The sequence below is a fragment of the Lepus europaeus genome, chromosome 18 (assembly GCF_033115175.1).
Source record: "Lepus europaeus isolate LE1 chromosome 18, mLepTim1.pri, whole genome shotgun sequence".
Lineage (NCBI taxonomy): Eukaryota > Metazoa > Chordata > Mammalia > Lagomorpha > Leporidae > Lepus > Lepus europaeus.
The window spans coordinates 51,889,770-51,902,793 of NC_084844.1; the positions used below are offsets into that span (position 1 = coordinate 51,889,770).

At 51.4% G+C, this 13,024-nt stretch overlaps 1 protein-coding gene across 3 annotated transcripts; it reads left to right on the plus strand.

Annotated features, from left to right (window-relative positions):
* The first annotated feature begins 98 nt into the window (after positions 1–98).
* Positions 99–10,438, plus strand: LOC133747183 (cytochrome b5 domain-containing protein 1). Of its 3 annotated transcripts, none has more exons than XM_062175436.1 (4): positions 105–658; positions 758–834; positions 942–1,160; positions 7,368–10,438. In XM_062175436.1, exons 1-4 carry the CDS (start codon positions 499–501, stop codon positions 7,371–7,373), a joined length of 462 nt encoding a protein of 153 aa, XP_062031420.1. In that variant the 5' UTR covers positions 105–498; the 3' UTR covers positions 7,374–10,438. The 3 variants fall into 3 exon arrangements, with proteins under 3 accessions (XP_062031418.1, XP_062031420.1, XP_062031419.1); XM_062175435.1 differs by lacking the exon at positions 7,368–10,438 and adding an exon at positions 1,578–3,996 and having other exon boundaries at positions 119–658; XM_062175434.1 differs by lacking the exon at positions 7,368–10,438 and having other exon boundaries at positions 99–658; positions 942–1,664.
* Positions 10,439–13,024: the final 2,586 nt, after the last annotated feature.

Here is a 13,024-nt window from a genome sequence, read left to right on the forward strand (position 1 = left end):
CCGCTGAGTCTCCGCGGCACCTGCCTGGATCTCGCGAGCTTTCGCCCGCTTCTCCAGCGCCGAGGCTCACACGATATCGCGAGGGTTTACCTCTAGCCAGCCTTTGGGAGCCACGTGACTTAGCGAGGCTGCCTTCTTTCGTGCTGGCCTTCCTCACTTTATGTTTCTGCCTAATCATCAGTTCGTCCTAATCATCTCGTGCAGCACAGGCCATTGAGTTTAGATGAAGTGTGTTCGCTTTCCCTCGGAACTAACTCGACTGCTCATACAATGACCGGGGCGAGTTCAGACTACGTTTCCCAGGAGCGCACGCAGCCCAGGCCCCGCCTCGGCCACGGTGGGTAATCTCAGGCTACGGTGGCCGGGAGAGGACAATGGTTTCCATGTCAGCGGACAAACGCACCCAGCTCAGCTCCTGGACCAGCGGGAGCAGGCAGTAGTTTCTGCTGACCAGCGAGGAAGCCACAAAGGGGGCCGGCGACCAGTAGGGCGAGAGCCATGCCGCGCCGGGGCCTAGTGGCCGGGCCGGAGTTCGAGTATTTCAAGCGGCGCTTTTTCACGCCCGCGGAGGTGGCCGAACATAACCAGCCCGAGGACCTCTGGGTGTCCTACCTAGGATACGTGTACGACCTCACGCCGTTGGCAGAGGAATACAAGGGTAAGGGCCCCGCGACGGGCGAGGTGTGTGTGCTTTGCGCGAGAGGGGTGGTGCCCGGTTCTGGGGAGGCCGGCGCTGACGGCAGCTGCCCCTTCCCAGGGGACCTGCTGTTGAAACCCATCGTGGAAGCTGCGGGCCAGGACATCAGCCACTGGTTTGATCCCAAGACCAAAGACGTGAGCTGTGCTGGACCTCGGGGCACCGGAGAGCTGGGGTGGGGAGGAAAAGCGGGGGTCCCCCGAGCCTGCGACGCTGACCCCCCCCCCCCGACTTTGCTTTAAAGATCCGCAAGCACATAGACCCGTTGACGGGCTGCCTGAGGTACCGCACCCCGCGGGGCCGCTTTGTGCACGTTCCGCCTCAGCTGCCCCGCTCGGACTGGGCCAATGACTTCGGGAAGCCCTGGTGGCTGGGCTCACAATACGAGGTGGGACGGCTGTCTCCCAAAACCCGGAACATCCGCATCATTAACACGCTCACGTCGCAGGAGCACACGCTGGAGGTGAGAGCCGGTGCCGGGGGACAGTTTGGAAGGAGCTGGGGATCCCGCAGACGTTCAGAACAGCTGGGAACTGTGTTTTCTCCCTTTACACTGAGGTGGCTGGGGGAAGCAGGCTGCGTGGGCCCCAGGGCGGGGGCCTGTCGGGTGTCTTCTCGCGCCGGGACCGCATTCACGCAGCCAGGGACGGAGGGTCTTGGAAACTCCTACACTGCTGATTTGGACGGCAGTCCAGCGTTATTATTAGCCTGCTCTGATGCAAGCAGGCGGGAGTGAGGGGCTGCTGGCTTGGACCCTAAATTCAGGGCCACCTGTTAGAACTGGCTGCTGTCCAGACAGGTGGGCCTTTGCGCCCCCTCCTTGCATGCTTTCCTCCTGAGGCTGTGGTGCCGGGGCTGGGCTGCTTCCCTGTCTCTCCAGGTGGGGGCTCTGGAGTCGATGTGGGAAATCCTCCACCGCTACCTGCCCTATAACGTACATGCAGCCAGCTACACGTGGAAATACGAAGGGAAGAATCTGAACATGAATGATACGCTGGAGGAGAACGGGATCCGGGATGAGGAGGAAGAATTTGACTTCCTCAGCATGGATGGCTCGCTCCACATTCCTGCAATACTGCTCTACTTCAATGACGACCTCACAGAGCTGTAGGAAAGGAGATTATGCCCATGTGGACTCGACATATTTCGAGTCTGACTTTTTCTGTGCTCTGAGGAAAAGAGGTGGGGCGCCTGGGCCTAGACCCCCTCACCCCTCTGTGGTCCCGGCTCTTCCGAAGTGTGAAGCTGCTCCCCAGCTCCACCACCAGTTGCTCTGAGGGAATCAGGGAGAATGCCAGACGTGAGCAGATGTTTAGGAAACACACAGGAAGGCGCGGTGTCTTGGATCAGGGAGATCCAGGAGTCTGAGCTCAGGTAGGACGTTCTGATAGGAACAGAAAGAGGAGTGCCACACAGGGACGAGGGATGGAGGACAGCTGTGGCCATCATGGAAATGGGACAGCAGTAGAGATGGGACAGAAATGGCCTAGTGACCACACAGAACTGGCTTCTCTCCCTTCTGAAGAGCATCCGGCTCGCTCAGACTAGATACTGTGCTGGGGACATGATATTCCCCAATATAACTACCCCCAAAAGTGGGCATCCTACTGCTATTTTATACATAACTCTTCTGAAACCCAGAAAGACTTAATATCACTATGGCATGTTAGTTAGAGCGTCAGAGCCAGAAGGCGAATCCAAGACTTCCCGACCCCAAGTCTGAGCTCTGTTCACTGTCAAGGGACTGTCTCCATGTCTGTCTTCATGCCAGCCTCAGAGCACTCTCTGGGACACAGGCTTGTTTAGGCTTCGTGTGCACTGGGGAGCAGTTACCGTCTTCGTAAGGGAGCTCCCCAGCGGCAAAGACGAGGCAGTGAGGACGGCCAACCGCGTCATGGCTGCTGAGGCTACTTCCTGGTTAGCCTTAGCAAAGCGCCTCTCCTGAATTTTTCTGGGCAGAGGTGGGTTCTCACTGACTCAAAAGAAAGCTGAAGTGGGGGAGAGCCTGTGCACTGGGACGCTTCGGTGAGGCAGCTTTTTTGACGAAGGGCCCTGCCACTTAGGCGAGGGAGACGGGGTTGACTGTGAAATGATGACTCCCAAAAGGAGGGGCTAAGTCAGTCAGAAAGCTCTCCTGGTGGTTGCGAGAGAAGCTCTACAGGGGCCACAGTTACATCTGGTTCCCTTTAACCCTGGCAGCGGAGGGGTCAACTTCCTGGCAGCAGCAGCAAGAACAGAAGTGCGGGTTCAAGTCCCAGCGCTGTAGTTTCTGATCGAGCTTCCTGCTAATGCGCCTGGGAAGGCAGCCCAGGATGGCCCAAGTAATTTTCCCAGTTACCACCACCGCTTGTCTAAACTGCTGTACAAAGTTCCTACTTGTCCTTGCATTTCCACTTCTGCCCTTCACGCCCTGTGGTCAGTGAGCTCTTGCTTCCCTGCTTCCTGTTGTGCTTGCAATAAAGTTCTAAATCCAAAAGCCCTGCACCGCTTGTCTCGCAGCACTCCTGTCGGTCCGCTGTGCCCGCACACCAGGCCTCGCCAAGCGTCGTCCTGCCTCACGGCCAGAGGTGGTCGCTGCTCGCCACGCTCTCCCGCTTCCCACCTGGCAGGTCCTAAATCTTTCTTCTCGGACCTTTTTTGTCGCTGTTGGTTTCTCGGTGTAGGTCAAGACTGTTAGATCTCCCCTGTGCACCATGCGTTTTTCAGGGTCCTCGCTCCACTGTCAAGTGCTGTCAGTGGTTGGCTGACCGCTAGGTAAGCTCGCAGCACGGAGAGCTCGCCCACCTTGCTCACTGCTGTGTTCCCACTGCTGGCTACACAGCTGCTGCTCAATAAACTGATGGAATGCAGTGTTCGTATAATAATGGCTGGGTGGGATGCTGTGTCCTGGGAGGCAGTGTGGGACCAAGAGCTAGGACTGCTGGCTCCCGGGCTGTAGCATTTACCCACAGGTTTCTCTCCGCTTCCCGCAGATCTAAGAACAAAAGTTACTCCACAGAGTTTTTTTCTGTCCAGATTTTTCTGGGCCACTCCCTCTGTCATTTCCCCATGTGGCCACCAGATGGCTGTAAATGCCTACAGTCAGGGAGAGGGACCTTTAAACCCCAAGTTCCCAAGAAGTCAGTACTGAGGGGGCCCTTTCAGATTGAAACAGGGGAGGGAGAGATCAGAAGGCAAAACCACATGGCCACCATTCTATTAACATCAGGTTTATTCTTGCTTTGAATACATGCCAGGGAAGAGTGCGTATGAGAAGTAACTTGTGGGATGGGTGAGCAGGGTCTTGACTGCAGGTGTGTGTGGTGCGGAGCAAGGGACACAGCTGAGGGAGGTGAAAGGCATCAGGAAACTTTAATACAACAGAGTGCAGTCGTGGTTTGTGTGGAAAGCTCCACCAGACACTGGCTTGTTCTCAATATCTGCACGAGGAGTTTGTAAGTAACGCCTCAACCTAAGACCTAGAAAGTAAACAGAACATGAGCCGAGGGCCCACGTCCTCCTGCAGTGATCTCTCGTGCTGGAGGCAGAGCTGCCTGCCCTCAGTAAGCCACAGCAGCCTGAGGACTCAAGTGGCAAATATTTCCCATGAGCCATGGCCCCTGCACGCACCCGTCACTGGGGAGTAATGAGGCGGCACTGGCTCCTTGCGGGAAGCCTGCCTACTCGTTGGGATCATAAAGCATACACACGAGACAAGTGGAAAGGTAGAGGAGGAAGGATCAAATTAGGGTACAGAACGTTTCCTCCCTCATGGCAAGTCCCAGGTGGATCTGTAACCTGGACATCTTGAAAATGTTTCTAAATTCTCCATGTGTGTGTGCAGGTATTTATTATTCCGGAGAAAGACGCTGTAATTCCCATCAGCTTCTCAAAATAATATCTGTGCTGAAGTAACAGCTATCCTGAAATAGCACACACACACACACACAACTTTAAAGACCCTAAAACGTAGAATACCAACAGTGATATACAAAGTGGTCCCAGGATTGTTCGCACCTGTCTCCACCTGTGTTACATTCGCCACATTTCTATGGCAAACATTCCCGAAGCTTTTAAAGCTGAATTCCTGACTGGATTCAAGGGTTTTCTCACTGTCTCCGACTTGGCTGCACTTTGGAGCTGAGTGAGGGGACACATCATTTGGACTTGGGACTGGAACACTCAAGGATGACATGAGGATCAGGTGAACGCACCCGGCCTCAGAGCTGAGTCTGGGGAGACTACGTAGGTATGTTCACGTCAGAACAGTCCCTGTGACGGGTCAGCAAGAACACTTGGCTTTGTTGTAGAAAACCACACAAATTTAGAAATCTGGATGATCTATATCTTAGAAGTCAAACGTTAGACATTCAAAATGCAGACAAATAGGCAGCCTAAGTACTGGGTATTCTAGCCACATGGGAAGCATTTTTGAAAACTGGTGAATAAGTTGGTGAAGTGAGACCATTAACAGTGGGGATGGGGATGGGGGAAGAAGCTGAGGTGACGAACAAGCTGGTACAGAGACTGCTAGCACTGGTCTCCTTACCGGGAGCAGCTCAGCTGCGGTCCTTGGGGAGCTTACTGTTTAGTGGGAACTCAGACATCTAGCCTCAGCCATCTGAACAAATCATCCCCGTACCCCCGGCAGCCACACAGTGCTGCCACAGAGCAGCAATAAACGCTTAGTTCAGGAGGGAATGGTATAAATAACCCCACTATCTGAACTCTGGGAACTCAAGAGCCAGAGTTAGACACGGTGGGGTCCCTTGCTATCTGATCACTGTCAGTCTGAACAGAACTGAAGAGAGAGTGATATTTCTGGTGAGAAATTCTTCCAAGTCTCCTAAAATACTAAGGGAGATGAATTACATAAGTTTGCCCTGAGAGATCAACCTAGAGGGACAAATACTACTCCACCATAGCGTATGGGTTGAGACTATACTTGGCCATTTGTAGCAGAAGCCTAACCCTACAAGGTTTTAATTTTATTCACATAATAAGGGGTATGGAGCTAGTGGAATAGTGAATCTGCTAGGTCATCAATGTACCAGGTTTCTCCCGTCTCCTCATTGTTGTCCTCATGGTTACCAACTTTTTGGCTGCCCTACTTCTAGTCGGCATTGTAGGCAGGAATGAAGAAAAGATGACAGAAGAAAAGGCAGTGCCTATAAAAAGAAGGCAAAAATTTTTCTAGATTTTTGACTATATCTCATTGATATGAAATGCATAACATGATGACCCTTAGCCGCAAGGGAGTCTGGGATAGTGAATATTTTATACTGACATCCAAAATGCAGGGTCTCTTACTAGGCAAGGACAGAATGGATACTGGGTGGGAACCAGTGACATTTTATACAAGCAGTGTTAAAAATGCCACTCATGCACCACTTATGGATGAAGATATTAAGCTCTGTTCTAGGGTTTGGAGATCTATCAGTGAATGAGACAGAGAAGGTCTCTGATTTCCAGGGGCTTACATTAGGGAGGATAAACAATAAACAAGGAGAGAAGATCATTTCAGACAGTTATACTAAATACCTACAGTTCTGTGTCCGAGAACCTTTCGGTCAACAACAGATCTGCACGCACGACTGTGGTCCCCTAAGATTACACACCTATGACACTGGCCATCCCGGCTCATGTAGTGCACTCTATGATGTTCTCACAATGCTGGAGTCGCCGAATGATACATTTCTCAGGATGTGTCCCCATCATTAGGACCATAAGACTGTATGTCAGTGAGCACGCACTCACACACTGAAGCTCTGTAAAGACAATCATGAGAGAGTGCTGGCGGGACGGTCAGAGGCTTGTCTCTGATGGTCACAGTGATGACCTATATTACCTGCATTTACTGCATTCAATCACTTACTCCTCTCAACGCATAACACAATGGTGGACTCTGGATACAATAGTAAGACACAATTTCTGCCCTCAAACAGCTTACAGCTTAGTTGGAGGTTCAGAGAAGTTTGTCCCATCTTATCATGAATCCAGGGAGAGCTTTCAAAGTTCCACCTTTGGGGCTGGTGCCATGGCTCACTTGGTTAATCCTTCACCTGTGGCACCGGCATCCCATATGGGCGCCGGATTCTGTCCCAGTTGCTCCTCTTCCAGTCCAGCTCTCTGCTGTGGCCCGGGAAGGCAGTGGAGGATGGCCCAAGTGCTTGGGCCCCTGCGACTGCGTGGGAGACCAGGAGGAAGCACCTGGCTCCTGGCTTCAGATCTGTGCAGTGCCGGCCGTGGCGGCCATTTGGGGAGTGAACCAATGGAAGGAAGACCTTTCTCTCTGTCTCTCTCTCACTGTCTAACTCTGCCTGTCAAAGAAAAAAAAAAGTTCCACCTTTAATGTCTTCAAAGACTTTCTACTTCTTAAGACAAAGTAGGAAACTCTTCCCAAGATCCAGGGTCCTGCGTGATCTGGCTCTCAGGCTCTCTCTCTCTCTCTCACTTTGGCCCCTAAGTTTCTCAGGCCCCCAGCCCGGCTCCTGTCAGAGCCTTCTTGCTAACTGTCTCACCCTCCACGCTTCATGTGGCCAACTCCTGCTCCTGAAAGTTGCTCAAATGTCACCTCCTTGGGGAAGTCTTTTCTGCCCCCTCCAATTATGTCAAGTCTTGTCACATCCACTGTGAAATGCCATAATTATTTAGTAAACTTACTGCTTAATATCCATCTCCCTCCTTCAAGCTCTGAGCTCTACGAGGACAGGGACCACCCATTTTCCTTACCAACAATGCTCAGCACCTGCCCAGAACAGCTGCTCAGTAAGTCCCTGTGGAACGGAGGAATACAATGTGGCCAAGTTCGAATGCCTCAGGAACACACATCGGAACCTAACTCGGTCAGAGGGAACTCAAGGCGGCTTTCTGGGGAGCCGTGAAGGACAAGGAGAAGTCAGCCAAGTGAAGAGGACGGAGAGGGTGAGAGTGGAGGAGAGAATAAGCGGCTCATGCTAACCTCAGACAAGTGGAGAGCTAAGAAGGATGAGCAGCGTGGATGCTGAGGCTGGGAGGGGCCACAGGGCAACAGAGATGCAGAAGCGAGACCCGGCCATTGGAGGCTTTGTAAACCAGGTCAAGCTATCATTTTATTTTTTAAACTGAGAAATACTTCATATACCATAAAAATGCATCCTTTTCAAGTGTACAGTTCAGGGTTAAGGATTCACAGGGAGGGCATGATCAAGTGAAGATCTTAAAGAGGTGACGCCTGACTGTGGTGTCAAGGGACTGCAACGGAGAGATCATGTGCAGACAAAGACCAGGGACACCACTGCAGCAGTCTGGGGGAAATGAAGGCGGGCGGAACCGGGTTAGTGGCACTGGAGAGCAGAGACGATGGACCGAAGTTGCTCGGTCATTGATTGGGAAGGGGTCTGCAGGACAGGGTGGGGTCAAGGTGACAGGCCTGGGTGTCTGGGAGGATGGGGAGTCCACTGGTGGGAAAGGGGGCTGCTGGAAGAGGACTCTGGGCTGCGTGAGGTAACTGGGGGGCATGCAGATAGACATGTCCAGATCGTACTGGACACAGGGCACTAGATCCTGAAGGCGGCGCTGGGCTGCAGCCAAAGGTGCGGGAATCATTGGCAGACAGTAACTGTAGCCAACATCATGGATGAGGTCACCCGCGAAATGTGATCCAAGCACAGGGCTTGGGAGGAACAACACCCAAAGGAAGGGGGGGGGGTCAAGAGGAAGAGCTGGGGGCTGGCGCTGTGGGGTAGTAGGTTGGGCCGCTGCCTGCGGCGCCAGCATCCCATACGGGCACCGGTTTGAGTCCCGGCTGCTTGGCTTCCGATCCAGCTCTCTGCTGTGGCCTGGGAAAGCAGTGGAAGATGGCCCGAGTGCTTGGGCCCCTGCATCCATGTGGGAGACCCAGAGGAGGCTCCTGGCTCCTGTGGCCTAGCTTCGGCCATTGAGGCCATTTGGGGAGTGAACAGCAGATGGAAGATATCTCTCTGTCTCTCACTAGCTCAGTCTGTAACTCTGCCTCTCAAATCAATCAATCTTTGGGTGGGGGGGGGAAGAGCTATAGAGGCAAGACAGCCCCAGCAGAATGGTGCCACGGAAGCCAAAGGAAGAGATAGAAGGGAGTGGTGCCACTGTGAAGGGTCACACAGCGGTGAAGTAAGTCTGGACTTGGGTGTCCATGGATCTAGCAAACAGGAGGCAGCCTGCAGCTGGACAGGTATGCATGGATATTCTTAGGAAAGAGTCCGGGGCAGAAGGAAGGAGTGCTCTGGCTCTGTTACATGCACAGACAGAATACTTACCTTCCTTTGGATTTCATTTTGTCAACCATAAATAGGGGTAATAGAAGCTGACGGGAAGGACAACAGGCATCATGCAGGACCCAGTCACCCAGACAGAAGCCTCTCACAGTGTTGCTGACACTACATGAGAAGGTCTGGGAAAATGCCAAGCCCTGTATAGGGTCCTTAGAGAGGTAGTCAACAATTTCCGTTTACTTTCCCGTTTCTTGTGCTAGCCACTCCTTATTTAGTAAGCAATGCTTCTCTCGGGATACCCAGAGATGTGGCGTTACTCAGCATGCAGGTAACATCTGTCACAACTAGAACAGTCACAGACCGTATCTGTGACTAATACTCAGTTCCCAACCCAGTAGTGTTTGTACCTCAATGAGGAGTTTTCTGAGTCGAGTAAAATGTGGTTTCCTATCACATCAGAGCTGAGTTACTATGAAGTGAGGCAAAGTAAGAAAGTGGGGCCAGCTATTGGGAACGAGACGAACTGGAGCCAGCCCTCTGCCCCTTCAGTTTAAGGTGCAATTCCTAACTCGGGTCATGAATACTCTCACCTGGCAACCATCTTAAGTGAATCTCTTGGAAGTAATTAATGGCTAATAGTAAACAGATTGTTTAGAGTGACAGCTTCCAGTTAGCAAGTGTCTTCTTTTTAAACATTATTTATTTATTAAAAAGGTGAGAGAAATAGAGAGAGAAGAGGAAGACAGAGGGGAGGGGAGAGACAGAGACTCTTCCATCCACTTCCCAAATGCCTGCAATTGGAGGGACTGAACAAAACTGGTAGAGCCAGGAACTCACTCTAGGTCTCCCGTGTGGGTTAAAGAACCTAATCACCTGTGGCATCATTGCCGCTCCCAGGATGTGCAGGAGCAGGAGGCCGGAGCCAGGAGCCAGAGCCAGGTATTGATCCAGGCACTCTGGTATAGGATATCTGCTACACCAAACATCTTCCCCAACGCCGCCTTATAGCCAGTGCTTTACATAAGTTAGGTCACTTCATCCTCACCACAACCCTGTGAGGTGGACATTAATACCCCTGGCTTATGGATGAGGGAGCTGACCCCCGAGAATCAAAAGTCAGTATGTTGGGGCAGACACTGGGGCGTGGCGGGTTAAACTGCTGCTTGGAACGCCCATCGTGTATTGGAGTGCAGGTTTAAGTCCCAGCTCCTCTGCTTCTGATTCAGCTTCCTGCTAACACACTCAGGAAGGTAACAGGTGATGGCCCAAACACCTGGGTCCCTGCTACCCACGTGGGAGGCCTGCATGGAGTTTCTGGCTCCTGGCCAGCCTGGTCCAGCTCTAGCTGTTGGAAGGCATTTGGGGAACGAACCAAAGGATAGAGGATCTCTGTCTCTCCCTCTGTCACCCTACCTTTCAAATAAAAATAAATCTTTTTTTTTTTTTTTTTGACAGGCAGAGTAGATAGTGAGAGAGACAGAGAGAAAGGTCTTCCTTTGCTGTTGGTTCATCTTCCAATGGCCGCCGCGGCTGGCGCGCTGCAGCCGGTGCACCACGCTGATCTGATGGCAGGAGCCAGGTGCTTCTCCTGGTCTCCCATGGGGTGCAGGGCCCAAGCACTTGGGCCATCCTCCACTGCACACCCTGGCCACAGCAGAGAGCTGGCCTGGAAGAGGGGCAACCGGGATAGAATCCGGCGCCCTGACCGGGACTAGAACCTGGTGTGCCGGCGCCGCAAGGCGGAGGATTAGCCTAGTGAGCCGTAGCGCCGGCTTAAATCTTAAAACAACCAAACAGGCCGGCGCCGTGGCTTAACAGGCTAATCCTCCGCCTTGAGGTGCCGGCACACCGGGTTCTAGTCCCGGTCGGGGTGCCGGATTCTATCCTGGTTGCCCCTCTTCCAGGCCAGCTCTCTGCTGTGGCCAGGGTGTGCAGTGGAGGATGGCCCAAGTCCTTGGGCCCTGCACCCGCATGGGAGACCAGGAGAAGCACCTGGCTCCTGGCTTCAGATCAGCGTGATGCTGATCCACTCTGCCTGGCAAAAAAAAAAAAAAACAACCAAACAAAAAACCAGGGACACCACTGTGGCATAGCAGGTAAAGCCATTGCCTACAGTGCCAGCATCCCATATGGACACTGGTTCAAGTCCCGGCTGCTCCACTTCCAATCCAGCTCCCTGCCATGGCCTGGGAAAGTAGTACAAGATGGCCTAAGTGCTTGGACCCCCGCACCCTTGTGGGAGTCCCAGAAGAAGCTCCTGGCTCTTGGCTTGGGATTAGCCCAGCTCCAGCAGTTGCAGCCATTTGGGGAGTGAACCAGCGGATGGAAAATCTCTCTCTCTGTCTCTGCCTTTCTGTAACTCTGACTTTCAAACAAATAAATAAATCTTAAAAAAAAAAAAAAAAAAGCCCAAAAGAACAGTAAGTGGCTGACCTTGGAGTCCAGGTGTTACCTCTGATTTAAACTTTCTCTAATGGAGAGAGAGGGTAACTTCAATATTGTCTCTGAAATACATTTTAGGAGTTATACAATTTTGGAATATAGCATCTTTTAAAAATTAGTTGATTTTAATTTCCTCATTATGGCTGATTTAGTTTGAAATGAAAGTGATTTTCCTGCGCTGAGAGCTGGAGGGTGAAAGGGCCTGAGAGCAAGAGGAGGGGAAGCAGGAAGTCCGCCTGGGCAGTGAGGCCGCTGGCCAGGCGATTCTGCTGAGACAACAGGGGCTTCGCGCGCAGCACAGGAAGGCACTGCGACCGCTGCAGCGCTGCAAATTTTGGATTTTTTTATTCTGGAATATTTGCATATACAAAATATTATATCTTGGGGATAAGACCTAAGTCCAACCTGAAATTCATGTTTCATTTACACCTTACACTTAACAGCTTGAAGGCAATTTTACACAATATTTCTAGTGCGCTTGAGTTCTGACTGCAACCTATCTCGTGGGTAAGCTGTGGAATTTTCCACTTGTGCTATCCTGTCAGTATTAAACAAGTTTCAGATTTTGAAGCATTTTAGATTTTGGATTTTCAGATTAGGGATGTTCAACCTGTATTAAGAAATTGCAAACGGGAGAAGAAAGGAGTTTGGTTCTGCCATGTTGTATACAGCTATCCAGTGTTCATCAAAATGGTCATTCAAGGCAGAGCAAACTAGCAGGGGGCCAGCGCTGTGGCACAGCAGGTTCAGCCCCAACCTGCAGTCAGCATCCCATAAAGGTGCCGGTTCAAGTCCCAGTTGCTCCGCTTCCAATCCAGCTCCCTGCTGATGTGTCTGGGAAACTAGTGGAGGATGGCTCAAGTGCTTTGGCCCCCGCACCTACGGTGGGAGACCTGGAGGAAGCCCCTGGTCCCTGGCTTCGGATCATCTCAGCTCTGGCCACTGCAGCCATCTGGGCGAATCAGTGATGGAAGACCTCTCTCTGTCTCTACTTCTCCCTGTAACTCTGTCTTTCAAATAAATAAATATTTTTAAAAAAGGTTAAAAAAATAGTAGAAGGCAAAGACAAAAATTTGGGGCTTAAATCTTCCTCTTCGTATTAATGTATCCCTTATTTGATGGAAAGCAAAGGCACTAGCTCAGGGCCAGTACACCACAACACCAGCTCCTATGGCAAACTTTTGTATGTGTCTGAAACTGTGGAAAATTAAGGAGTTACAAGTGGGAAGGGAACTAATGTCAAAGGAAAGACAGGAAATAATAAGCACAAGTTCAGGATACAGGGGATGGGACAGGAGAGTAAGGTGGAAAGATATGGCCACGTGAGGCCACATGAGGTTTTAAAGACATTACTAATATCATATTGAATAAGCCACACTGATAAATGTTTATTTTAATATTATGCTTTGTGGTTGATATAGGTTATATTCTTTTAAGCCATCAGTTCTCAGTAATAGATAAAATTTTAAATTAAAAACCTCCATAAATAATATCTTAATGGTTTCTCACAATTTTTTATTTCTTTGACAGGCAGAGTTAGACAGTGAGAGAGAGAGACAGAAAGGTCTTCCTTCCATTGGTTCACCCCCACAAATGGTTGCTAAGGGTGGTGCTGTGCCTATCCAAAGCCAGGAGCCAGGCGCTTCCTCCTGGTCTCCCATGCAGGTGCAGGACC

Excerpts from the sequence above, each read along its gene's own strand:
- LOC133747183 (XM_062175434.1), top strand. The coding sequence starts at position 499 with ATGCCGCGCCGGGGCCTAGTGGCCGGGCCGGAGTTCGAGTATTTCAAG. Across the intron at positions 659-757 it reads GTTGGCAGAGGAATACAAGG|GGGACCTGCTGTTGAAACCC; the intron begins GTAAGGGCCCCG and ends GCCCCTTCCCAG. Across the intron at positions 835-941 it reads TTGATCCCAAGACCAAAGAC|ATCCGCAAGCACATAGACCC; the intron begins GTGAGCTGTGCT and ends TTTGCTTTAAAG.